The sequence below is a fragment of the Solanum lycopersicum genome, chromosome 5 (assembly GCF_036512215.1).
Source record: "Solanum lycopersicum chromosome 5, SLM_r2.1".
Taxonomy (NCBI): domain Eukaryota; kingdom Viridiplantae; phylum Streptophyta; class Magnoliopsida; order Solanales; family Solanaceae; genus Solanum; species Solanum lycopersicum.
This window is the reverse complement of record NC_090804.1, coordinates 2,428,236-2,456,228: the sequence shown is the minus strand read 5'-3', so window position 1 is coordinate 2,456,228 and position 27,993 is coordinate 2,428,236. Positions and strand designations below refer to the sequence as shown.

At 32.6% G+C, this 27,993-nt stretch overlaps 4 protein-coding genes across 4 annotated transcripts; 2 read left to right on the top strand and 2 right to left on the bottom strand.

The window, feature by feature from the left end:
- Positions 1 to 113: 113 nt before the first annotated feature.
- On the bottom strand, positions 114 to 2,539 carry LOC101262719 (transcription factor MYB16-like). Its single transcript, XM_004239344.5, has 3 exons — positions 2,303 to 2,539; positions 1,681 to 1,810; positions 114 to 1,016 (listed from the first exon to the last, which is right to left on the bottom strand). Exons 1-3 carry the CDS (start codon positions 2,433 to 2,435, stop codon positions 251 to 253), a joined length of 1,029 nt encoding a protein of 342 aa, XP_004239392.1. The 5' UTR covers positions 2,436 to 2,539; the 3' UTR covers positions 114 to 250.
- A 7,352-nt stretch (positions 2,540 to 9,891) lies between these two features.
- Positions 9,892 to 11,583, bottom strand: LOC101262417 (uncharacterized). The gene has a single exon (XM_004239343.5). It carries the CDS (start codon positions 11,373 to 11,375, stop codon positions 10,056 to 10,058), a length of 1,320 nt encoding a protein of 439 aa, XP_004239391.1. The 5' UTR covers positions 11,376 to 11,583; the 3' UTR covers positions 9,892 to 10,055.
- Positions 11,584 to 13,149: 1,566 nt separating this feature from the next.
- Positions 13,150 to 18,530, top strand: LOC101268182 (probable apyrase 6). Its single transcript, XM_004238756.5, has 8 exons — positions 13,150 to 14,149; positions 15,007 to 15,119; positions 15,379 to 15,486; positions 16,125 to 16,179; positions 16,737 to 16,919; positions 17,039 to 17,136; positions 17,252 to 17,448; positions 17,807 to 18,530. The coding sequence occupies exons 1-8, from the start codon at positions 13,552 to 13,554 to the stop codon at positions 18,081 to 18,083; spliced, it is 1,629 nt and encodes a 542-aa protein (XP_004238804.1). The 5' UTR covers positions 13,150 to 13,551; the 3' UTR covers positions 18,084 to 18,530.
- Positions 18,531 to 19,256: 726 nt separating this feature from the next.
- On the top strand, positions 19,257 to 23,692 carry LOC101267890 (uncharacterized). The gene is made up of 8 exons (XM_004238755.5): positions 19,257 to 19,687; positions 19,977 to 20,268; positions 21,164 to 21,235; positions 21,859 to 21,923; positions 22,401 to 22,557; positions 22,960 to 23,043; positions 23,130 to 23,219; positions 23,347 to 23,692. The coding sequence occupies exons 2-8, from the start codon at positions 20,011 to 20,013 to the stop codon at positions 23,476 to 23,478; spliced, it is 858 nt and encodes a 285-aa protein (XP_004238803.1). The 5' UTR covers positions 19,257 to 19,687; positions 19,977 to 20,010; the 3' UTR covers positions 23,479 to 23,692.
- The last annotated feature ends 4,301 nt before the right edge of the window (positions 23,693 to 27,993 follow it).

Genomic DNA, 27,993 nt, shown 5'->3' with positions numbered 1-27,993 from the left:
ATAGCGGTAGATTGACGATAAAGTTTATTGCTAATTTCGGTGTTTTAATGACGTGTAAAATACTTTATAGTTTACGCTATATAAGAAAAAAGACAAATTATAAGGGTACATGATTTTTAATTTTAATCAATCATTTCATAAACTAAATTTCAGTCTAATAAGGATTTAGAGATACAAAATCTTTGTAATAAAACAAAAAAAACTAATCAAACTCTTAGAAGTACAATTTTCTATAGCTATATAGTAGAACTTAAAATACTGGAGAACCAATAGGTGAATTAACTAAATAATTAGGGAAATTATTCCAATTAATTAACTTGTTATCTTCAAAATCTCCATAGAAGCTTCCCATAATATTATCCACTTGTAATCCATTTGTTGAATTTTGTGTATATTCCGGAAATACCCCTGAAAACTCCTGCATGAAACTTGGAAGTTCTGTTTGGAGTAGTTGATCATCTTCAAAACATGAGTTGATTGTAGATAAATTATGAAGATTTTGATCATCATCAACATCAAATTTCGTAGTAGTTGGTGCATCTTTCGCGAAAATATTCTCTGAAGAATTTAACGTTGATGATTGTATCGATGAATCGAGTTTCTTGTTCTTCAAATTACTACGTAGAATGGCATGACTAATGTCATTTATTGTTGGTAATTTTGTGCTAGTCATTTGCCATGCTTTCAATATGTCTAGACAAGGGAGTTGTTGATAATAATGAGGTAATTGTTGTGAAATGGTACTAGGGTTAATGTTGTAATTGTGAGTATTGTTGTTGTTATTGAAGAGGATTTTCGATTTTCGAACAAGCCTAGCTTCTGCTTCTAGTCTTGCACTTTCCCATTCAGCCATGTGACTAAGGTTTGCAACATATTTTGATGAGCCCGCATCACTTGGTTTGTGTGTCATTGGATCGATTCCCATTTTGGTTAACCTCTTCTTCAAACGCGAATTCCAATAGTTCTTTATCTCATTGTCTGTTCTGCTTGGTAAGTAAGTTGCTATTGCTGACCATCTGATATAAATAAAAACCTAATCAATTCATTATCGCAATAATCATTGATAGACATTATTACACAAAAAAATGAAATTATTGTGGTAATATTAAATCACTAGTCTTGGATCCTTAAATCAAATCAATTCAATTAAATGGTGACTTTAATTGAATGTGGACACTGCTATAATAAGGCACTATCAATCATAGACAGTATCATAAGTAGCATTATGGCTATTTGTTGCATATATTGAAAAAGAAAAAAAAAACAGTGACTAAGGGGATTGGGAAAGAATAATATTGTGGCAGAAACAAAGGTAACTAACTATTTATGAGTTCTATCATCATTTGCCATCTTTTTATTACTATACTTCATTTATTTATTATTTACTCTATCGTTACTTATTCATTATACTAAAACTTAATATTCATTTTTATTTGTCGAATTTAAAAAATTAAAAAATAATTTATTACTTCGATTCTAATTTACTCTTATTACTCATTAATTATATATATTTTTCAAAATACTGAATTTATTATATTCAAAGAATAATATAGTAAAAACTATCATTTTATTGACCGCTCAATATGCCAAATTAATATTGTACGAACAAAAATGAACGGATAAAAAAAGTATATATATATATATATATATATGTATGTATATATATATCAGTATGTATACCTATTTCCAAGAAGAGCATGAAGATGAATGATGGTTCTTTCTTCTTGTAAGCTAAATTTTCCTCTTTTAATATCAGGTCTTAGATAGTTTATCCATCTTAGCCTACAACTCTTTCCACATCTTTGCAGACCTAAAAATAGAAGCAAAAAGGAGTGATTAGATAATGTTGAATAATAGTACACACCTATATAAATATGTATTTTCTAACTAATTAAATTTTTAGATAATATAATAACATGATTTTTGATTCAGGTTTAAGGGTCATGACTTCAAGTCTCACCATCACGTACCTGGCCTATAAAAAGTGTATCATATAAATTGAAATGGAAAGAGAATATCAATTTATTATAATTAAGTTGCAATAATTACATATGAAAAACGTTGCACGAAAAAGAAAACTAGGCAATCTAGCACTAGCTATAAATAGTCCTGGATCGCGAGTAGGGATAACAATGAAGCGAGGGAGAGAACGGTAAGGGGGTTAAATCACCTTCACACTCATCCTATCTTGCTCTATTGTCGTTTTTACTAGTTGGACCGTTTAAATAAATCGTTCAAATCTATATAAATATATAACAATTTTTACATAAATTGAGACGAAAGGAATAATAATTAAAATTACCAGCTTTAGCAGGCAAACCCCTCCAGCTACCACAACCATGTTTATCAATAAAAGACAATAGTTTTTGGTCTTCTTCATGTGTCCATGGACCTTTCTTCAATCCCTCTTCATCACAATATTTGGATCTTCCCATTTTATGTCTAGAATAACAATAATTATTATCTCAAATCAAGAAAGTTTGTTATTTGTGTTTTTCTTTTTGTGGAAATGAGAGATGGTATATATAGGCAAACAAATGTTAAAAATAATTAGTAGTGTGACAAGAGAGTTAGCTACACTTGCTATGTAAAATAAATGATAGTATAAATTCCAAATGAGTAGTAATTATCAACACCAGCACACTACTATGTCAAGCTTTAATTACACTGCTGGAATTTCAGGCAGCTGATAGGAGAAAAATAAAACCTCTGCTTTTTTTGAGGCTCGAGTGAAGGCATATCCGACTTTTACTTCGGTTATCTTTACTATTTTATTGGTGTTAATAATGATGACAAATAGATGAGTTGGATCAAATATGAACGGATTAACATAAAATAGATAATAATCTGATAGATTGGTATGCTCATATTCTATATTCGGTAAAAGTGAGTTGTGTGACATAATAGGTTGGATAAAAGAAGAATTGATCCGTATTTTTATGAGTTAATGATACTTTTACTTTTGTAACACCCCGCTATTTGAAAGAGACAGAATTAGAAAGAATCATTTATGGAAAGAACAAAAATTTGAAATTTGGCAAAGTTATGTTAAGTAAGAGTTTTGGATTAATTTTGAACGATCATAACTTTCAGTACATGATGAGTTAGGTGGCTTATAAGATATCAAATGAAAGGTCTTGAAATCTTCATTCCAACACCACCGAGTTAGCTAATTTTCGAACTTGTATGAGGGCTATATGCCCGTTTGAAGTTGGACTGTCAATTTAAGAAAAGTTACTCGAATTTAAGAGGGATATTTTGGTCTTTTTCTTAGCCAATTAACTTATTTCTTTTTCAGTAATTAATTAGGGGTATAAACTGAATTGGTTCAATTTACGCACTCAAATTTCACACTAAATGAAAAGAACTCAAAAGAATAAAGGAAAGGAAAAGAAAAGGTCAAGATTTCGTCAAGTTCTTGAAGGTTTCGTGCAGATTTAGTCAAGGGTTGATCCCTAAGAGGTATTTGAGTTCACATACTGTTGGGTACGTTGACCCATGCGCCAATCATGTTAATTTATTCAGCGTATTTTCTTCCTAAGATTTGATGTTCTTGAGTTGTGTTCTTGAAATTGCCTTCAGTCTTGAATTTGGTTTGGATTGATGAGTTTATTGAGATAGTCTTATCGATTTTAAAAGTTGTTTTAAATTAGATTTTTGGGTACATATATTGAATAGGGCGACGCACCATAATGTCACGACCCAAATCGGACCGCGACTGGCACCCACACTTACCCTCCTATGTGAGCGAACCAACCAATCTAAACCTTAACATTTCAATATAATATCAACCGAAAGTAATGCGGAAGACTTAAACTCATTAATAAAATCAATAACTATTTTTATCCCCAAAATCTTGAAGTCATCATCACAAGAACATCTACTTCAAATTACTAAATCTAAGAGTTTCTAAGAAGCTAAAAATACATAAAAGCTAGTCCATGCCGGAACTTCTAGGCATCAAGACATGAAGAGGAAGATCCAGTCCAAGCTAGAAGCATTAGCTCACCCTGATATCCGGAGTAATGAAGACTGGCTAGAGTTACTGTTGAGTCGAAGATGACGGCACATTTGCTGCACTCCACAATTAAACAAGAAGAAAACATAAAAGTAGGGGTCAGTACAAAACACGGGTACTGAGTAGATATCATCGGCCAACTCAAAATAGAAAACAGTATATATCAGATAACATCATAAAATCAACTATGATACTCAACATGTAGCAACAGCAAGTACTATGTCATAATCAATTACCGTCAAGTTCACACATGAGTACTCAAGCCTCAATACCATACTCATTTGGGAATTATGTTCATTAGATTGAGTATATTAACATCTTTCAAGATTCATTATCTTTATTTCTCTTGTGTCGGTACGTGACACTCCACTCCCCCTAATTCTACGTGTCAGTTCATGACACCCGATCCACTAATCTCATCACTTTAGTTCATCAAGCCTTCTTTTATACCAATGCATCATCAATCTCATTATCAAGGTAGATTAGGGTTTCTTTCAAGATTAAGATTCAATAGCTTCATCATGCTTACTTTATCACCATTATGTAATCATATTCATACAAGCATACAATTAAGCACATAGCAGGGTTTACAATGTTATCAATACATATCATTCGCTATTAAGAGTTTACTACGAATATCGTAAGAGAAACCATGACCTACCTTCACCGAAGACTAGTGATCAAGCAAGAATTTCCCAAAGCCTTGTGTTTTTCCTCTTCGTTCGTCTCTCTCTATCGATTCTCCTTCTCTCTCTTTCTGTTCTTTTCTTTTTCATATTCAAACCCTCTTTCTTTTATCCTAATTAGCATATAATTAAGAATAAAAGATGGCAATAATAACCCACTAATTTACTCAAGGTTACCTCTTTTAACCCCCAAGTATTTAGACTTATTAACATAAACCCACTAACTTTATAATTAAAGTAGGAATAGTCCAAAACGTCCCTTAAAACGTGTAAAGAAATCCGACCCAGACTGGGATTACGCAACCTGTGACGGCCCGTCGTGCCTGCGACGGTCCGTCCTGCAGGTCGTAGCAAGGTTCAGAGACTCAATTTCCACCAAAGAGTCTGTGACGGTCCGTCACGCCCGTGACGGTCCGTCCTGCCATTCCGTTACGAAGTTCAGAGAGTCGATTTTCAGTACCCAATTTCAGAATTTCTAAGTGTTTTGAAACGAGACCCCTCGACGCTCCGTCGTGCTCATGACGGTCCGTCGTGGGTTCCGTCGTCTCAGCCTGTTTTTCCAGAAATAAAATCTGCTGCTCAAAACGACTAAACAGGTCATTACACATAAGGTCTAGGATGGTGCGCCAGCAGTGGATGCTCCAGCAGCGTGCTCAAGACGTCTGCCCCCACCTATACTTTGTTGTTTAGCCCGTCTGTATCCTTCTGAAGTTTACTAACACTTCCTATCAATTCTAACAATTCTAAATGACTTCTAAACATCTAAGAAAATTCCATAAATCTGAATTATAATCTTGAATTCATAAATTCAAATTCAAGGAAAGTTAAGAGTCAAGTTTAAGAAGTTCGTAGAGTCATTTCAAAAGTCATTTAAAAATGTTTTTTACAATTGTTTTAAGACTAGAGCATTGAATTGAATAAGAGTAGGAGAGAAGTTCATTTTCTTTAAAAGATTATATGGAAACTAAGTATCTCAAAGAGTAAATATTTTCACATTTAAACAAGAGAGGAAACACCGATTTTCAAGAGAGCTTTTGAGCTAGTTTTTGAATAATAATTTCAAACCACGGAGGAAGAGTTATGTTTGTAAACATATAAGGTGAGTATATTTTGGAAGTAGTATTGAACACCGATACGGGGACGAGTTCATATTAACACAAGTGTCCAAAAACCATGTAGCCGACGTGGGTAGAAACAATCATACTTTTTAGATGATTCCTTAATGCTTTTAAGCATAGATTAGTGGATCCACTTAATTGAGGCGTTCTATATCCCGACAAGTTATAGGACAGTTCTGACAGCGTGGGCGAGACATTGTATCGTCACATAACTCATAGTGATGGTTGTCTGTTAGAGAATCTCTGAAAAATAATTTATTTTTGTATTCTCATATACAATTGCGATATTATGTTATTTTCCACTGATTTAGGATATTATCTACTATTTAAATGCTTTATATAAACGACATCTTTATTGTTTTTTAATTGTGCATATAGTTGAGTGCCCGTGATGAGTAAAGTTGAGGTAAGTGTTTTTTTCATAATTCAGTTCAATCTTATGTCATGTTTAGCTTCTCCTCGCATGTTCTTACATTCAATGTATTGACGCCAGTTGATCTGCATCGCTTATGATGCACATACATGTAACCAGGATCAGCAGTCAACATTTCATTGATCTAGTTGAGTATTTCAGAGTCATTTAGTGAACCTCCTTTCTTTTCGGAGGATCCCTTTATTATTGCTTTGTCGTTTCAGTTGTTAGGGTGATCGGGGTCTTGTCTCAACATCCCTCATAGTATTAGAGGCTTTATAGATTGACAAATATAGTTCTTTAGTCTTTGCATTTCAGTTGTTTTGTTATAAGACTTGAGCTGCCACTTTGGCTAGTTAGATGTTTAATTTTAAAACATTCTAAGTTATTTTGAGACAGTGGAGTAAAGTTGCATTTCAGAGTCTAGACAGGATAAGAGTTCGCTTGGACCCAACAATGGTTCTCGAGTGTTAATCCCGCCCAGAATGTTCGCTCGGGGCGTGACAATTTAACCAGACTACAATATTAGATAGTACTTTAGTGATGTGATAAATCGATTACTCCCTCAGTTTCAAAAAAAATGTCCTAGTTTGACTTGGAGCAGAGTTTAAGAAAGAAAGAAGACTTCTAAATCTTGTGGTTCTAAATTAAAGTTATGTCAAATGTACTAAATTGCCCTTTAATCTCGTGGTCTTAAACATGTCACGTGGAAAGTTTAAGTTATAGTGTTACCCAAAAAGGAAAGGGGTCATTCTTTACTAAACAGACTAAAAAGGAAATGAGGCCATTCTTTTATAAATAGAGAAAGTATTATTTATCTACATTATATTTGTAATCGAAGTTTTACCAAAACCCCAACCAAGAAACCGACCCCGATTCATCAGGAGTTGGCTCCTAGGTCAAGATCTCGTGTCGGTGAGTAGGGTCCCAAGGAGATATAGATTCAAGTCAGATCCCAAGTCAAGATCAATTCTCAAGTTTGGTCCCAGGGTTATGGTTGGGTCCCAAGTTAGGACTTAAGTTGGGACCCCAAGGTTGAATCTCGGGTCCTATCTTGAATTTGGCTATGTCTCAGGTTGAGTTCTAGACTAGGATTGTGGTGAGGTCCTCAAATTGGGATTAGGAGTCGGGGTCAATAGTCATATAAAAGTTAGCTATGGATTCTGTGTCGACTCCCGAGTTAGTTCTCAAATTAGCGCCAGGAGTTGTGTTCAAGACACGGTTGGATAAAGATAGAGACTGAACCCCGAGTTAGAGCCGAGACTCAGGTCAAAAGTCCAGGACAAGGGCTTGAATTGAAAGTCAGATATGAAATATATATATATATATATATATATTATTTTTATTTTTTAAGCGAAAGAAATTTTGCAACCTCTCACACCTCTTTGGATCTGCCCTTAGCCTGAACAACATGTTTCACCTTTCATAAATTTGCATGTCCAATATCTAGGTGATTTATTGTACAACAAAAAGATATACATTTATTTCAAAAAAAAATAAAAATGTCGATTTATTTAAGAATCATAAATAGTATTGGGACTGTGATGGGGGATATCTCAACCAACTTATACATTGCAAAGTACATTCACATTTATTATTCCAAAAAAAAATAATATATGTCATGCTTCCCTCACAAATACTATTGCAAAATAATAAATGTATATCCCAGTATTATCAAAAGTAGCTTCAATTATTTAGACAATAATACCATAGAACTTCAATGTTTGAGAACCCCCTTTTTTATTTATTTTAAATAACATTTTTCTCTTTTTTCTAAAAAAAAATAATCAAACTTGATTTATATATATACCCAACTCTGATTTAATGTTTGAATACTTTCTTTTCTCAAAAAAACTTCCTCCTCATTTTTTTTTTTAAATATATCAAGTTGATTTATACGTGGTGCGATGAAGTGTTCCTTCCTTAACAAGAGGTTTTCATTCATCTTATGGATATAAAAGACCTTTGATAATGAATCCTACCTAATGTAAATTCAGATTAATTGACTACGGATAAAAAAAAATTGAGATACTAAAAAAGTTTTTATCTCTATATATATACACACATACTCTATACTTGTAAATTTGTTTAGTTTGCATGACACGATGTTATCGCAACAACATTAATTTCGAGCTCGGCATAACACAATAAAATTCTAGCTCAAACTTAAATTATTTAGTATTTAAGACTTCACTTATTAAGAGTAAATAATTTAAATTAAACCCAATAAATTATTTCGTAAAATCTATAATTTAGACTAAAAATGAATATTAAAAATAGTTGAAAAATAATAATAATCGGAAGAACATGGATTGGTATGGCATTGGCAGTGTACATACTGATAAATATCTATGCAAACATCTCATAAATTTCAGAATGCCAACTCTCGTGCATCTTCTACCTCTCATCAATATATATATAGATATCGATTAATTAATTTTGTCTATCGAAACTTAAGCAAATGTAAAGGAATCACTTTTAATAATTCGTATCTTGTTTATATAATTGATGTTTCTAGATGTATATACAGTTAAATAAAGCAAGGGGTGATGGTTAAAATGTTACTATTACATGATATTGTAGGTATGTTACGCGCAAACAATATTCTTTTTTCTTCGTATACTAGTAAATTAAATCGAATACTCACTTCTAATAGTATGGCGATACAATGATTTTGTATGTATTTTTTTTGTTCGTATGTACATCATTGTATATCCAGTGATACATAAGATAATACGATCACATACACCCCCATACATATAAGAAATACACCAAATATACACAATATACCAAACATATAATCATTCACAAATCACATCCAATAACTTATACACATGATATACAAATAATATATACTTGATATATGGTTCGATGTATTATTCCACCACCGGACAACCACCAAGAAATACGCCATAAATGTTGTTATTATTTTGCTAGAAATCGTTAAATGTTGTTATGTTTTTATAATAAAATACAAATACTCATATTAATATAGTATATTGAGCTTGAATATGATTTTGGACGATCCAACCCTAAAACTAAAGGGTAAGCAAGAAGTTGAGTCCATTTAAGGAGGCCCATTTGAAATGATATCTTGTGCTTCCTTCGTATTAATTAACTTAATATTGTTTGATTTGATATGAATTTTAAATTTTGTTTTATTTTAAAATTTATGATTTAAAATAAAATTTAGATATTTATATGAGTATACATTACAAATTTTAGATATTAACAAGAAAAAGTCATGTGAATTAAAATAATCGAAGTACTTTAAAAGCTCACTTTCGTATAGGCCTCCTAGAATGGAGACGGTCGACTCAACTCTAGTAAAGTTCACTAGAGAAACACGTGGTATAACTTCGATTTGGATTAGTTATTGATAATTAAAGTGAAATCAATTTATTTAGTTATAAAATTATTAAATACAAATTTTACCACATGCCATATATATTTATCTACTATTTGATTTGATTCTTTGATAAAGGGGAAAAAGAAAACATGTATTTATTCAAAATTCATCTTATTTTGGATTGTATAATTCTTATACCCTAACTCCAATTATGTGTTACTTTCTTGCTTATATTGTTAGCTAATCCAATGCATAAACTATCGATATATCTTCTTTTTCATTAGAATGTTGCATTTTTCGCACAAATATTGTTCATAAAAATATATATTGTGAATAGATAATTATAGAATTACTTGATGCCTGTATTAAAAGAAAGTACTAATATCTCTTAATTGAAACAATCAAAACGCACGCAAACTAGCCTAAACACCACCGTTTGAGAAAAACTACAAACAAGACATATTGACTAATGCTACAAATGAAACCCTTTCCACCTTTGAAAACTCTTGAATTCATTTCCTTGAGACATTGCCATACCAATCCCACTTCTTCCATCTTTTCCAATCCCTCTATAATACAATCTCCATTCATGATCTTCATCATCTCCATCCATTTCAACAAGATATGGTGATCCCACCCCTTCACTATCCCAACCCCCTTCTTCACATCTCTTCAACAATGGATCACACTCTTCAACTCTTCTCCATCCCTTCAATCCATCTAAAGACATTGCCATCCCTATACTCCTCCTCCCATTTCCATCTACACCTTCATAAACCATCATATACTTCCCATCTTTTCGATTTCGTATAACATGTGGTTTCAACACTCCTAGTTCATCAAAACCACTTGTACCTTGTAGAATCTTCCCTAGCTTTAACCATTTCATTCCATCTCTTGACCTAGCTATCCCTATTGCAAAACACCCTTTTTCAAGATCATATGAATGGTAATACATTCTTAAATCACCACTACTATGGTAAACTACTTTTGGTGAACCTATAAACAAAGAATCCCATTCACCATCTAAACCAACATCAAACAAAGCACCAGAATGATGTTCCCCTTCAATTCTTGCCCAATGTCTACCATCTTGACTCATTGCTAATCCAGGCAATGACTTATAAATCTCTCCATCTCCATTCCCAAATCGCGGTATATCTAAATCTTTCAAAGTTTCAATCTTTTCAGAACCAAAACCAGTATAGTAAAGCCAATAAACAGAGCTGTTGGCTCTTACTTTAGCACTTGACATAATCACTACCTCACATGGCCTAATACTTTGTGTATCAAAACCCCACCAATTATCACCACAATTCAACACAATTTCACCTCTTTCCCAATGAACCCCATTACTAGAAACAGCTAAACCAATTGAATCTTTACCATTACTATCCCTCCCATGGTACCACATGTACCATCTCTCTTCATCATCACTGAGGTACCTTTTCACTACAGGTGAACCAATTTCAGAGCTATCCCAAGAATCTTTTTGCCCTAAATCAAAAACTAAACCACGCGAAAACGATGAAATTGAAGGAGATGGAGGTTGATTTGAAGTGGGCTGTGGTTGGATTCTTGAAATTGAGTCATTTATCAAGGATTCATCAGCTGCATTTTCTTGATTTGTGTTTGGTTTTGAACTGGATTTAGCTGGAAATAGTCTAATTCTTTTGGTTTTGAGATGTTGAAAGATGGGTTTTGGTTGAAACCATGTGGGGTTTCGTAAAAATGTAAACTTGGTGATTCTTGTTGGAGATGTAATGGAGTTTATGGCTTTGAGAGCTGCCATTGTTGATCGGACAAAGAAGGTAGAAATGAATGGCCAGGAAGAAATTGAAGTGCCATTCAGTATTTAACACCAAACATAATTAGTAGAGTTGTATACTTTTTTTACTTTTTGAAGAAAATAACTTATGTATGGTGAAATCTTACCACGTATCTCCGTTGATTGTTTATCTAAACTTTTATCGTATTAAGAATATTTTATTTTCACTTTATAAATTTTTGTGTGATTTGTAGACTATTACACAGTAAAGACTTTTTTAATAAGCACGAAGTACTCACCCGAAGAAAAAAAGTTTTGACAAAGATTGTAACGCGTGCTGGTTATCCTGAGGTTCTAAAAAGAATCATTCCTCCATCTTAGCATAAAACACTCCATAAGTTATACTATATAGTGATATCGTATATTTAATAATTTAAACTGTTAGAATATTTAGATTGAAAATACATCTCTTACTCTCTTTTTGTTTTATATTATTATCACGTTTTACTTTTAAAAAAAAGTACGATATGTTACGTAGAAAAATAATTCTAGAAAAAAAGAGTTTAAAATATTTGTGGAAACTCAAAAATATTTTATCATTAATTTAGTATTTATTTAGATGATATAAACTAACTATAGAGTAGCTATTACTATAGTGAAAGTGCCACAACCGAAAGTGAAAAAATGAAAAACAAAAGATAAATAAAGTGAAAAAAGAATGATTTTTTCAAGTTGAAGCAACAAGATTTCAATCGCCTACTTTGCTACTCAACCTCAAGGAAGGTATATTTACCAATACTATGATTATTATAAAGATGAATAAAAAAATTATTAAATCATATCGAATTTACTTATATATGTATAAATTGATGACACAAATATGATTAGTTGGAAGATGTTTGATTGAGAATAAGTTATTATTTTTATGAGGAAAATGAAATTTATTCTAAAATATCGTGATAAAAATATGCATAAATTCATGGTGTGAATACAATTAAATGATTTGCTTTGATTAAAGTTCGATTACACCTGCTGACATAAAACACAAGTTTTTGTAGGAGCTTATTATTTACTTAGTGATCACGACAATTGTAGATAGTCTCAATGTAACATATTTCATTCTAATGGACTAGTACAGTTGTAGAGACAAATTAAAGTTATTTAGCCATTGATTATAATTTTAACATGATCAAATATAACATCAATTTTCTGAGATCGAAATTTAAAAATTAAATTAAAATAATAATAAATTTATTGTATTATCTCTTCCATACATCAAAATAGGATATATATATTATTTTTCTTATACGTCCTAACCTAAAAGTAAAACAAATATATATCCTAAAGTTCCAAGGAAAGTAAATATTCTATAGAATTTTCTAAGTAAATAAAATAAAATATTCTACATTAATACAAATCCTAAAACAAAACAAAAAGAATTACTACAAAATTTAATTACATCCCCCTTACATCTTTCACTTTACATCAACTAAAATTAGAACATTTATTATTTTCTTTTTAGATTCAATTTTCGTCTTTCTCAATTACATGCTTCTAAGTATTTTTCGATTTCAATTAAAACATGCTCAAATATCGAGATTAATATATATATTTAATTATATTTAATTTATTTATTTGATAATAACTATATATAAATATTTTTTTAAGATATTAAATCTATGTTAACAAAAATATTTTTATCATAAAATCAAATGATCAAATGAAACAAACTTTTGAATTAAATGTCTCAATAAAATTCATTAACATATTTAAATGCAATTAAGTTATATCACAATCTATTTTAATATCAATAATAAATAGATTGATAAAATTGTTTAAAAAAATAAAAAAAGACAAATATGATTTTATGGAAAAGATTTTTTACAAGTCAATTCTATTTCACCCAAAAAAAGAATTAAAAAAAAATAAAAAAAGAAGAAGAAGTCAATTTAGTTTACTTTGTTTTCCATTTTCTTCTCCACAATCACACATCTCTGAAACAAACTCCTTTAGCGTTATATTACCGGAACCAATTGAACCGGCACCGGAGAGAAACTAAAAAAACCGTTCGCCGGAGAGAAGAGAGGGCGTTAATCGGAGAAGCCCTCTCAATCTCCGATCGCAAAGAAACCCCTAAAATTGCTATTGATTTCATCATCGCAATCGTTGAATCATATGGTTAACATATTTTCAATTTTTGATGCGCCGATCCAATGCCCGTAAAATAAATCGTGTTGATAACAAGAGTAAGACAATGGAATCGGCTAATTTGCAATACCGACCAAGTAGATCTTCACATCGGAGTCCTAATCGGAATAGTTCTAAATCGAAATCGAGAATCTTTTGTTACACTTCGATAATGTTTGTTATTGCTTTTTTATGTTATGTTTTTGTGTTTTCGAGTCATGTTAGGTTTTCTGTGAAGAGGAAATATGGGATTGTGATTGATGGAGGAAGTACGGGGACGAGGATTCATGTGTTTGAGTATGAGGTTAGGAATGGGGTGCCGGTGTATGATTTTGGGGATAAGGGTTTGGTTTCGATGAGGGTGAATCCGGGGTTATCGGCTTATGCTGAACAACCGGAGATGGCGAGTGAATCAGTGGGGAAGTTGGTGGAGTTTGGGAAGCAAAATGTACCTCAGGAATATTGGAGTTCAACAGAGATTAGGTTGATGGCTACTGCTGGAATGAGGTTATTGGATTCGGGTGTACAGGAGAAGATTTTAGAAGTGTGTCGATGGGTACTGAGGGATTCGGGTTTAAAGTTTAGGGATGATTGGGCTTCTGTTATTTCAGGTATGAGGAATGTGTTTGCATTTCACTTGTGTTGGTTGTCCCATGTTTAGTTGTTTTGCATTTTCTTGATCAATTCAAGTGAAAGTTGCTGTCTTTGAGTTACAGTTGACATTTTTATTGGGTTTCTCTATAGTTTTTGACACTTCATTTATGTCTTTGTGATGTTGTTATATAACTCTGTCCATATGACTTTGTAAAGCATATAGCATGAATAAAAGAGGAAGCTTGTGGTAGTGGTATGCTGAAGGCCAGGCTAAAAAATGTAACTACTAATTAAAAAAAGGCTTAATGACTAAGTCCTTCGAGTGCCAAATTCAAATTGTAAATTTGGACATTAGTGATCAGTGGAACGGTAGTTTGTTCTTAAAAAGAAGTCCTTTGAGTGGTGAATTAGAGCGGAATGGATACCGAGGATTCATACAACTGCCCATTTGATTTTTCTGAACTAAAGAATATAGCTCCAATCCTTTTGACACTAAAACCAAAATGTTAGTACACTAAAGCTAGATTGAAGCAAGCTATGACTGTAGATCCTGTAGGTAAAGTTTCTGATGGTAAGAGAATATTCTGGTTCTCTACATCTGACTTTGTGTTGATTTTAAGTTGCCAAGCAATCCCATTTTCTTTATAAATATTTGTAGTCTCCGACAATTGCTAGTTGCGTAATAAGGTTTGAGGGAAATGTAAGAATCTGCCCCTCCTGTCACATTAACTTTTCCCATGATGTATGTTGTAATGACATTTTAGCTTCTGTATACCTTGAACCTCTTGGTTGAAAGGTATGCAAACACTTCATTGTAAGTACAACCGTTGCTTCATGTTAGCAAAATTAAAATCATATTTTTTATTGATTGTAGGATCTGATGAGGGTTTATATGCCTGGGTTATTGCTAATTATGCCCTTGGTACTCTTGGTAGTGATCCTTTGCAAACAACTGGGATAATTGAACTTGGTGGTGCATCTGCGCAGGTTGGTCTCATCATTTTGAAATTTCAATTTTTCATCACTCTGGGATGTTTTAGGCTTATTGTATTCCAGGCGCTCTAGTCATTTTCTTTTTTAATAGAGTGTCAGTAATCACACTAAAGCTCACAGAAAAATTTAATTGCACAACCAATAGTCCTTCTTGTGTTTTCTCTGGATTTGAAATTATTTTTCAGTTTGCATGAAGTAACTCCAGAATAAGAGCATGAATATTACTATAACTTTTGCTGTCTGATCTATTCAGGTAACTTTTGTTTCTGACGAGCCTATGCCCCCAGAATATTCTCGTACCATTAAATTCAGGAACTTTACCTACAGGATCTACAGTCATAGCTTGCTTCAATTTGGTCAGGTAACTTTTATTTTCTTGTTAGTAATTAATAATGAACTGTGCAAAAATTTTCGTTATCCTTTCGTTTTCTCTGAACTTTAGCGTTGCTGGTGACTACATGATCAAATATGCTACTGTATTCTGCACTGAATGCTAAATTTTGTGAAATTGGTAGCTGATAAGTCCATGTTATCAGGAGCACTTCTGTACTCAGGACTCAACATCTCACAGGTGTTTGATCTAGTGATAGAGTGAGGTGCGAGATGTATGGATTAGCCGCACATCACTAGTACAAGCCCAGACTCAGAATAGAACTTGGTATTTAAGTAGTGAAGGGTAGAGGGGCAGACTCATTATCCCTGAGTTTTAAACCATGCTCTAGCTGGCCCTCAAGAATTTCTTGGTTATTTAGAATAAAAAAAAAGTAGATAACCAAGATTTTGCTGCAGAATTAGTCAGAAATTAGATAATAAGCATTTCTAGTAACACTGAATTTGATGTTCTCTTCTTATCTCTTATACGCATGTAAAGGACGTTATTAAGTTGTTTTGCAAGACAACCTCTATTATCCTGACCTGGTTTTCGTCCATCTTGCCCTTTTATCTGTGGAACATCTATAGATACCTGTTAAGATCTCATCGCTCTTGATGTTTTTGCAGAATGTTGCATTTGACTTACTCCAGGAGTCCCTTGTAGCGAGAGGCCACCATCAAGGTAATGTGGAATCTCTTTTCATTTAAGCATATATGAACTTCAAGTACTTCATGGTGTGATGTTAAGTGCTTCTCTTGTTGCATTCTTTTTCTGACTTTCACAAGATGAACACAGATTTGATTTAAGCGTTAGAGCTTTTGATAGTTGCGCAAGTAATTTAGTGAAATTGTACACTGGAGCTTTTTACTTTCTAAACACTTAAATTTGTGGATAGCTAAATATACTGTTTCCTCATTGATTCAGAAGCCCACTCCTACTGCATCCCCACATCCAAAAGCATATAATAAAAGGATTAAATAATAAGGGATTAAATAAATAAAAGAATTGAATAAACTAAAGATGATATATGCATTTTTTATTTAATCTTTCATCACATGAAAGTGATTTGTTATACTATCCATTGACATTTTTGAGGAATGCTACAGTTGTTTCCTGGGTAGACTGATGTATTAGTTCTCATGCTTTCTTTTTTGTTGGTTTAAATAAGGCATTAGTTCTCATGGTTCTGCAAGTAAAAATTCAATACTCAGATTTGTTTTCTGTTTCCATCGATGCAGCTCCTGAAAGTGTTAAGCTGATGGATCCTTGTTCTCCTAGAGGATACCCACAGAACTTAATGTCATTGAAGCTCTCCCCCAGTAGTTTCTTAGATAGGACTAGGCACCTATCGTCTCTTTATCCCAGCGGTAACTTCTCAGAATGCAGGTCTGCCTCACTATCATTGTTGCAGAAAGGCAAAGGTTTGCTTTTCCTTTTACTTGTAATAGAAAATATGCAATGTTAACTTTAACTTATTTTCGACCAGACTTTCCTTTCATTTGAAACTACTTGATGAAGCTCTTCTTCTTGCATCATGCAGAGAGTTGCCCTTATAAAAGCTGCTACATTGGGTCTACATTTATGCCAAAGCTCCAGGGGAATTTTTTAGCTACAGAAAATTTTTTCTACACTTCCAGGGTGCACATTTATCTTGTTATTATGCCTGTGTTGATAAATTGGCATTCTGTTGTGCTATTTATGGTTGTATCTTGCTTTTGATGTGCTAAAAGATATTTTTTTGTATTCTGAACAGTTTTTTGGTTTGCCCCCAAAAGCTTTTCTTTCTGATCTTATGGCGGCTGGGAAAAGTTTTTGTGAAGAGGACTGGTCAAGTTTGAAAAGCAAATACCCCTCCCTTCAAGAGGAGGACTTGCATCGTTATTGCTTCTCTTCAGCGTATATATTGGCATTACTTCATGATAGTCTTGGAATTGCTTTGGATGATGATAGGTACTTACTAATTTTGATATCCTTCTTTGTATATCCTTTTTAATTCTTCCTGCTGTCTTCTTGACTTAAGAAGAAAGCTCAAACATTCTGCTGCTTGCTTTTCACATAGCTTTCCAAGTTTTAATGATGGGTTCTTGGTTAAGTATCTTATCTACCGTTCCTCCTCCTTCCCGAGGCTCGTCTCTTCTTTTATGAAGTGAATAGTTAAAATCTACTGAAAAACATAGATGATAAGAGAATCTTCATCAAAAAAAAAATATTAATTTATACATATTACTTCCAAAATCTGTTTGAAGAAGCACATATAGTTAATATATATTTTACCATCCCACTTAAATTCAAGTATATGTTTGAGCAGGATTGGATATGCTAATCAAGTTGAAAACATTCCACTTGATTGGGCATTGGGAGCATTCATCTTGCAGAGCACAGCTGAGTTGGACAAAGAGCATTCTGGGTGGTTTGCAAATATGTTCAGTGAGGACTCTCTCATTTTGCTTCTCTTCTTTGCCTTTTTCATTTTGGTGATGTTCACCGCATGGTATGTGTCAAAGTGGAGAAAGCCACAATTGAAGACTGTGTATGATCTAGAGAAAGGAAAGTACATAGTCACACGTGTTGGTAGATGTTCATAGATTGTTTTATAGGAGTAGAAGCCATTTTCCTGCATCTGTGGATAAGGCGGAAGGACCAAAGTAGATCATCAACTACCTCATCCAAGAATCTCTGCACACTTTGTTGCTTGGTACCCCGAGCTAAAGATGCTATACTTAGGCGAAGTCAGATCAATCTTATGGGACTGTAGCTACCCAACTCAAGAAGGTGTCTCGGTCTCTATTTATTGTTATGAAGCAGAAAATCTTCCTGTAAGAATGTTATAGTCGGTATGAGGAAGCAGATATACTAGAAACTTAGAAGAGCTCGTCTTGTTTGGTTGCTCACCAAGTATACCATTTACACTATAGTCATTACTCATTAACATATTTCCTTCACAAAGTAGTTGCCTGTATCCATCCCCTGGAGGGGGGTTGGTGTAGAACTGAAGATTTCTCATGGGTGGTAAATAATTTGAATTTATTCTATTTTACGCGTCTTCATCGCTGTACTCTCATATTCATGCTGATATTGCCCTTGCTATATTTGCATTTTTACAAAGATGTGTGTGGAGCATATTTGGTCCATCAATCATTCTTTGCCTTTAAAGGATAAAATGATTGGTATGCGTCTTTCTGGTTCATTATTTTTAGGGACAAATATTAAAAAAGAGAAGACTGGATAAATAGTAATAATATTATCATTTCAAAATATGATTTAAAAAATGAGAACCAACAAAATTCAGGTCAAATCAACTTCTTTTTTTTAAGGAAAAACTTCACTACTAGCTATAAAATTTAAGCCGTGTGGTTATCTTTTTATAATTTTGTTCTTTCTATATTTTTTTTATTTGTTCATTTTCGTTCTCACGATCTTAAATTCATTTATAATTTTATGATACATATAATTTAATACCTTATTAAAAAGACACCACTCACTTGATACAATCTAGATTGATTCTTTCATAGTATATAAAAGGAGAAACAAGTTTTTATCGTTTCATAAAAAGACCACAATTTGACAACACTACCCCTTACCTTAATTAAATTTTAAGCCGTTGAAATATAACATTATTAAAAAGGAATTCAAAGTCATTATTGATCAATCACTATAACTTCATTTATTTATTGAAAAATCCAAAAAAAAATTGAAGCAGCCTAGCACCGAAACCAAGGCAGACAAAACGAGCCGTTGTAAATAAAAAAATATTCAATAAGGTGACAGATCTAGGATCACAAGATGTCCATTTTATGATCTCGATAAAAATTAAAATATGTTTATAAAAAATTTATTACTCTTAAATATAGCATTAGATGTTATTAAGATTTGAAATTTAAATTTTTTCGAACCTCTTAGTTAAAATACGAATTTTCGATACTGTTGATGGATATATTACCTGTAAAGCGAAGATAAATAGAGAGATTCCCAAATTCTTTTTTTTTTTTTTAACAAGGAAGAAAGCTTAGACCAAAAAAGTGTAGAAAACAACAAACAAACCGCAATAGTTTGGTATTTTTTTCGGAAAAATCTAAGATAAATACTATAATTTAGCAAACACCCTTCAATTTGTTCCGCTATAAATCCGCAGAAATTTTTGGGTTTTTTTCTTTCTCTTTCCATTTGCTGAATTTCTTCATTTTCCCAGGTATGGTTCCTTTTTTTGCTCTTTTATGTCTTAATTTGTAGTTTGATTTGTATTTAGGCTTGAATTTTGAGAAATATCTTAATTTTGCTGAGATTTTTTGGTTCATAGGTCACTTTTATGTTTAGGGTTTGTTTTTTCGTGATTTTTTTTTTAAAAAAAATTGGAAAGTAATGAACTTAGATTAGTTTGAATTGAGAAGAAGTAGTTGATGTTGAGGAATTGGAAAGGAAAGATCTTAACTTTCGTTGTTTATTGAATTGGGAAGTGATTATTGGTAAATTTGGTGTAGGAATTGTGTTACTTTTTTTATCTGGGTTTTTACAATGGGAGATTGTTTGGTGGTGCATACGGATCGTATTGTGAAGGCTAATGGAGCTGAGATTATGGATGGGAAGAATCCTGAAATGGTAGGGTCTTCGTCGGCAATAGCTGTAGATGAGAAGAAGGTGCTGGAGGAGGAGGAGGAGGAGGAGGGTGATGAGGAGGTGCCGTTAATTGGTAGAGCAGAGTGCAGGATTTGCCAGGAGGAGGATTCTTTGGACAAGTTGGAGAGCCCATGTGCTTGCAGTGGAAGTCTCAAGGTGAAATCTTTTTCTCGTTTGGTTTTACTTGCAGGAGAATCTGATCTTTTTATGGTTATATGAAAATTGTTTACAGGACAAAAGGAAATGTGGGGTTAGATTTTCTTCTATTCTTTGTTTTCTTCATATGTGCCTTGAAATTGGAAGCACTTGTGCTTGCATTTGAGCTCAGTTCGATCACCTCCTAATACTGTTTAAATTAGTGATACTCGTTATGTGTATCCCAACTAGTTTGGCGCAAGTAGATATCACCAATATTGATTTGGTGATATCTTGGATGCCATGGTAAGAGGGGGGCGCTATGATGTGTGTGTGTCTGTAGCTTTGCATGAGGATGGTGCGCGTTTTTCTGTTCTTTTCTCTTTTTTCACTCTTTTGGTACCTCAGTATCATGTACTTCTTTTCAAGACTGTTGTTGGGGACCCCCTTTTCAAGCAAGCTTAACTTCACTTGAGTTGTGGTTATCCACCATGATGAGCCAAGACATGACCCTTACTCCTGTTAACAGGATATATCCTGCTATCTGATATAGTCATATCACATTCTACTTTCACTTCAGGAACTCTTTGCTTCCATAGCAGCACTTATTGAGCTATAGCTGTAATATCCTTGCCATTCCTGTCCTCCTGTTGCAGTTGCTTTCTTTTTATACATCTTTCACCCTCATCAAAGGTTTTCCTGCTTACAATCCAATTTTTTCTACTTATTCTCATTTTAGTTGCATAGATGGCAGCACTTTCCTTCTTTGCATTGTTTCCATTTTACTATACAGTAAGTTATGTGATTTTCTTTAATTGCCTGATAACTTAAGAATTGTTGTTTTCTGTCTCGCTTGCTTTGTTTTCTTTCAATTTGTGTGTCTGCTAATTATTTTGGTGGAAAACATTTACTGCAGTACACACACCGAGCATGCGTTCAACACTGGTGCAATGAGAAGGGGGATATTACTTGTGAGATTTGCCATCAGGTATGTGTCAATCTTCCAGTTGGTTTCCAACTTCCCATATTGTCTTGTATATTATAAGATGAAAGACACTGCATTCTATGCGAGAGTACTCCTGCTTGTGCCATTGAGTTCAAACCACAGGGTTCTCTTCCCTCTTGAATAGGAGTGGGGTTTTTAACCTGTCGGCACCCCAAGGGTAGTGGCTGTGGGTTTCCCTTGTCATTTAAAAAAAGGATCTTCTTGCCATGAGATCCTTTGTATTCATTCCTCTCGATTCATGATGGTTATGCAAGTTGACTATTTAAGTTTAAAACTGAACTATCCTTACTTTAAAATCAATATATATTGGCCCTATATTTGCTTAATTTTGTATCATCAAGCTTAGTTTGTTTTTTCAAGACAATGAAGTTTGGACATGTATTCGTCTCTTGGAGCTTCACCTATAGTTGTCCCTCTCTCTTGCTTATCCCTATTCCATAGTGATTTGACAATCAATATTTCTGGAATTATAAATAGCTTGACTCGTGATGATTCCGGAGGAACTCGAGATGCTGGGCTTGATACATTTGAAATTCTTCCCTTTGTCTTGATGCTCATTAGATGAATTCTTTCTGATATGTTTCATTTTCAATTGCAATGTGCAGCAATACCAGCCTGGTTACACTGTTCCTCCTCGACCTGTGGCTGAGGAGACAATTATTGATATTGGGTGAGGTTAAGTTGGTTCATCTTTAAGGTTTCAAAAAAAAAGTTGGTTCATCTTTCATTTGTTTATGTACCACTAATGTGGTGGTAAATTCTCTTTTTTTCTGTAACCTTTTCAATTCAAACAAGCCATGATTAATGTTTTGACCTCTTTGGTTGTGCTTTTAACTAGTCGGTGTGGAATTAGTCACGAGGTTTGACTATTTTACATTCTGTTTAAGGCGGTGGTGCCCAGGTCAGCTTGCGTGCATCTTGACTAATTCCACTAAGTACCTGCCACCTCCCACCTCCTAGGGATAATTTTGTCCACCAAGGCTTGAGTAGATAAAAGAAACCGCCTAGTGTTCTTTTGTTTTCTCTGCTGATATTTGAACTATAGAGACCATGGTTCTCCCTTACTTCACTGACCACTAGGCCTCAAGGGTGCAAACTCGCTTTTATAGTTTTTAAACTAATTTTAAGCCTTCATATTTTGGTGCAGGGGAGGATGGCAAATCTCTGGTACCCCTTTGAATTTACATGATCCTCGCGTCTTGGCAATTGCAGAGGCTGAACGCCAACTTCTGGAAGCTGAATATGATGATTACAATTCTGCAAATGCAAGTGGTGCAGCTTTCTTTCGATCGGCTGCTTTAATTGTAAGCCCTTATACTACTTATTTCCCAAGATAACATTGTGAGCCTATTTACCAAGCAGTGGGTAAATACTTCTTCGTTGAATTTCAGTTAAAAGAATACACTAATCCAATTCAGGGTTTTGTTTGTCTAACTAAAATTTTAGGCAAGAAGTGATTACAATCTACAAATGTTTCTTTTCCCACTGTGCTTAAAGGTTTTTTTAATTTCCAAAGTTTAACTTTTCACATTTTAATTGGTTTCGAAAAAGAAATGCCAAGAGATACCAATCAAAATGCAAAGTGTAGTCGCTTGTTCAAGCTTTATATAAAGATTGGCCTCTCAGTTGCTGCTGATCTATCTCGACTTGTCTCTCCTTTATGGATTATTGGATGTCCAGTGTTAAATGATAATTTTCATTGACAGTTGATGGCTCTTCTACTATTGCGCCATGCATTACCAATGACAGATACAGATGGAGATGATGAAGATCCAACTGCTTTCTTTTCGGTTAGTTGACTAGCTGTGCACTCCATCTTTATATTTCTCTTTAAAAAGATTTCTTAACGGTGGATCTAACTCATCCATCTCTGCAGCTTTTCTTACTCCGGGCAGTTGGCTTTCTTTTACCCTGCTACATCATGCTCTGGGCCATCAGCATCTTGCAGCAGCGCAGACAAAGAGAGGTAGGTGTTAGTTTTGCTAGTCCTGCATCAGTGAATTGTTTTTGAGCTAGTGTGCTGACATGACGTGCACGTCTCTATTTTGCTACAACTGATGTAAAAAACGCGTATTCATTATTTGTTCGAGCAGGAAGCTGCAGCATTGGCAGCAACACAATTTGCAGTTGTGTTACACTCTGGACAGCCGAGAAGTGTACAGTTTACCATAGCTTCAGCTGCACCAGCAACACCAGCAGCGCCTGCTTCAGTGGATAATGTTTAAACAACAAGATGATCGTGCTTGATCTCTTATTTTGAAGCTAAATACTGCCTTATGCTAGATTTGTTTGTCTGTTATCATATTTCATATATTATTATATGGGGAAGTTCGAAAATGAATTGTTGTATTACCATTTTGCCCCCCTTTACTGTTTTAAAAATTTGATTAAATATAAATATTTTTAATTATATAATGGTAGAATTTGAAGTTCTTTTAAGTCTTTCGTGAAAAGTTGAATCACCATTTTGCTTCTCTGTTAAATTGAAGTTTGATTAAATATATATATTTTATAGTATAATGGTAGAAATTGAAGTTCTTAAGCCTTATAATAATTAAAATATCATGTCAAATTATATAGTATTTTCTTTAATAGCTTGAGATTGTGATGAAAATATGATTTTGACAGTAATTCATGCCTTTCACAGGACTCATGTGCAAAGCACAATTAGTCTCACTAAAAATAGGAAGCATCAAAGATGAAAAGTTGGAATCATCATTTTACTTTTAGGCTAAATTAAACATCTAATTAATTAAATAATATTATTTTAATTATTTTTTGACTTGTAATTTATTTATTAAAAAGGAAATGCGAAAGAATAAGAGTCAATTATGATTTCTAGAATTTTAAATAAATACATAAATCAAGGTTTCCTTCTTTTAATCTTAAATTAAATAATATGAAGAGTTGTAGCTAAACCAATATATATCATTACCAATTACGAATTTGTCATCTTTATTGCACTTTAATTCTTTAGTTATTTCCTTCTAATTAAGTTTTCTTAGTTGTAAATTTGAATTACTTAATAACATTCTACTTAATAAGAAGGAGAGTTTCATCTTCTACTAATTAATGTTAAAATATTTTATCTTTCTGAAATGTATAACTATTAATTTAATTTCAATATTTTTACTTTATTCTATAAGACAAAAGAGACACTTTAAGGACGTTAATCATAAGGTAGACTAGTGTGCCTCTATATTTGTTTTTGCTACTTTATTTTGTCTTTTAAAACAAATATAAATTATAATAAGGAGATGACTAAATACAAAAGAGATTCTTCTTACGAGTTAACCATAAACATTTTTTATTAACTAAAAATTACTTGATAATTTTATATTTTTTATTTTTTTTCTTAATAGGTATAAAAAGAGCTAAAACGACAGTTTAAATAAAACGTAAATATTTTCAAACATAGACAACTCCCAAACAAACTCAAGTAATATCACTATCAAATTTAGTAATCTTGTGGCTTACATTTCATTTAAAGGTTTTTGAGGGTTAAAAAGGAGTGGTAATTTTTAAGGATATGAGAATATAGAAAAGTTGTCCATGTTATAAGATCAATTTTTATATATTCAAATATGATGTTAAAGTAGAGCAAAGCATCTTCTTTAAACACTTATATATAGATATATATTTTTTGTAAACATTCTCTTTGCAGTGTCCCACTCTTTGTTTGTTCAAATTTTAAACTTTAACAAAAGATTATTAGTGTCTTTGAGCCCACTAATTATCTAAAGCTTGTTGTTTTCTAACATTAATTTATGTCTTAAAAATCATTTGCTATTTTTATGTCCTTGTCTTGCTTAGCAGATAAGGACTCTTTTCTGTTTTGATTAGATTTCTCTTCTATTATAACACACAAAAATAACGAATTCAAAATTTGAAATTAATCAAATTACATGGGGCTATGGAGTAAATTGCATGTATATTTTATTTTGATATCGTTATTTAATTTGTATTTTTATCTTTTAAAAAAATTTCACATATAGTTACTTCCGACAACTTCAGACATAAAGTGTTTGGAGTTGATTTTGACAAAGACTAACTTTAGAGTTTAGATATACGGTCCAGGTTTCAAACGTGTGAAGTTCAAACAAAATAATTGAACTTCAGTCATACAGGCCTGACGCTCAGACAAAAATGACTAAAGTTAATTTTTGTTGCTTGAACTTCACTCATATACAACTTTAGATATTTGATATTCTCAAGTCTTACTTCGGACGCTACATATTTGAAATGGGTATATATATAAAAAAAAATTAAAAATTGGATAGACATTGAATCTCTCTTGGTTTTTAGTTGGATGTACTTCGTCATAAGTTGAATTTTCTTATTGAAAATCTTGATTTCGCCACCTGATAACCGAAAAATACTATATCTGAATTAGAATATGGATCCAATCTTCTTCTTGTCCAAATAAGTAAAAGGTTCTTAAGGGCATAGGATGAAATCATGAAAGCCTCTTCAAGATTCTCAACTTTAAGACAAGAGTATATCTAATAAGTATGCCAACCTTAATTTAGAAAATGTGCACTAGAAGCAAATTAATAGGTCCCTCCCAACACATAAATAAACCTACTTTTATTACCACTATTTGATTACGTACGAAGTTTATAAGAATATAAAAAAAAAAAGACTTTTGAAGCTATATCGAATGATGCATATTGACGAAGTAAATTGTTTCCAATCGAAAGATCCTTCATTACTAATTTTGATTAAGAATATGACTTAGTGATTAATAGATGAATGATATCAAATACTTTATAAATATAAACGTGATGCATATAAATTAATCTGAATATCATGGTTATAAAAAAAAGTTTAAATATTTCAATCATTCTATCACAATCGGTGATGTATTATACAAAAAAGCTTTATCTACTATGACAAGACAAAAGGTAAAAGTGAGCAGAGGGAACCAATGAAAGTGAAAACATGTTGTATTTGTATACATTGGAAACACAATCCATTCTCCATAACACAAGTTCATGGAGCATTAAAACATGTACTTTAGAATGTTCCAACTTTGATGAGATTTACTAATATTTTATATCGATCGAAAATAAATCTAAATTATCATTTTTTTTGTGAATTTGACATATTAACTATTGATTGAGTTTATTTTTTTATTTGAATTATCACTGTTTATATATAAAAATGCATCTTGAAGCTGATTAGGCCAACTATTATTTGTTTCCTTTTTCTATCTGAACTATCACCATCTATTCAATTAGATGTATTCTAATACATAAACAATGTCAGTTTAAGCAAGAAAAAGAGAATAACTGATAATTAAAATATGATACTCATAATTTTTGATCATTATCTTTATTTTTTACAAAATAAAATTAAAGCAATATAAAGAAAAAGTTGGTCTTCCTGGTTTAACGAGAAAAAACAAAAACAATTTCAAATTTTAAGAGAAAGTGACACTTGAATTGGTTTATCTGAATATAAGAAATTAAACTAAAAATATAAAGACTAAAAAAGAAAAGCATAAAGAAACAGATTTCGCACAAGAAACCAAGACTTATTTTTAGTTTTTTTTTTTTGCATTGGGAAAAGAGCTTAGAATTCTAAAGTGATAATTTCTTAATAACATAAAGTATATAATGTTTTTTTTTTTTTTTTAGGAAGTGATGTTCTATTCCCCACATATCATACCTTTTTTTTTATAATCACATTTTGCTTTATGACTACTTACCCTTTTACCAGTCTTATATAGTTTTGGCTACTTACCAAAAAGATTTTTTTTTCTTCCTTAATACCTAAGTAAGGTTTGATTAACAAACAATAGCCATTTTAAGCAAAGTACTTAGTTTCACATGTTAATTTCTTTTTTTTTTATAAACGTGATGTATGCGTCAGTTTAGATATATCATCTCCCATTAACATAATTATTGAGTAATTCATTCAAGCAAGCAATGAGTCATCTAATATTTTTATTTTTGTTTGAATTTAAACTTAAGATGTCATGATTCTTAGTGTATTTTAGTAATCACTGAGCTATACGGTGGTGCGTGTAATAACAATGATGTGGCAAGCTGACTGGTAGTCCAGGTGGCAAACATTAGTCCTTTGATTCTAAGATCCATCAAAAGTAACGATATACAGATAAATAATTCAACTTGACATTATCTGATAATTAAACAATTCAACTTTAAGAATATATATCTAGACACCTCAACTCGGCTTCTATGTTAGTTGAACATTTTAACAAACTGACCATCTAAACACCTTGAACATGTCAGTTGCAAGTCCAGGTGGCAAACATTAGTCCTTGGTTCTATGATCATAGTAGAAGTAACGATATATAGATAAACGACTCGACTTCAACTGACAACTGAACATTTCTACTTTAAAAATGTATATCTAGACGTGACCTCAACTCATCTTACTGTGTCAGTCGAACACTCTAACTAACAAAATGACCATCTAGATACTTCGAAAACTTATGTAACCACGTTAGCATCAGGTGTTCACGAGACACAATAAAAACGAGTTTCGATGTCTCATATATGTGTCCTACAAATAGCAAGGGGGGAAACAAGTGAAAAAGATGCTTAGCTTCTCTAGGATGTTGTTCCAAGAAGTACCCTTTATTCATCCTAGTTGGATTCTTTTATAACAGCCTTAATTTTCACTTTAGCTGCAATATTCATGATTGGGGTGAATCTAAAAACTCATCTACAGATTCTTGGACCCCTCCATAATCCTTTCAACAAAAAACAACA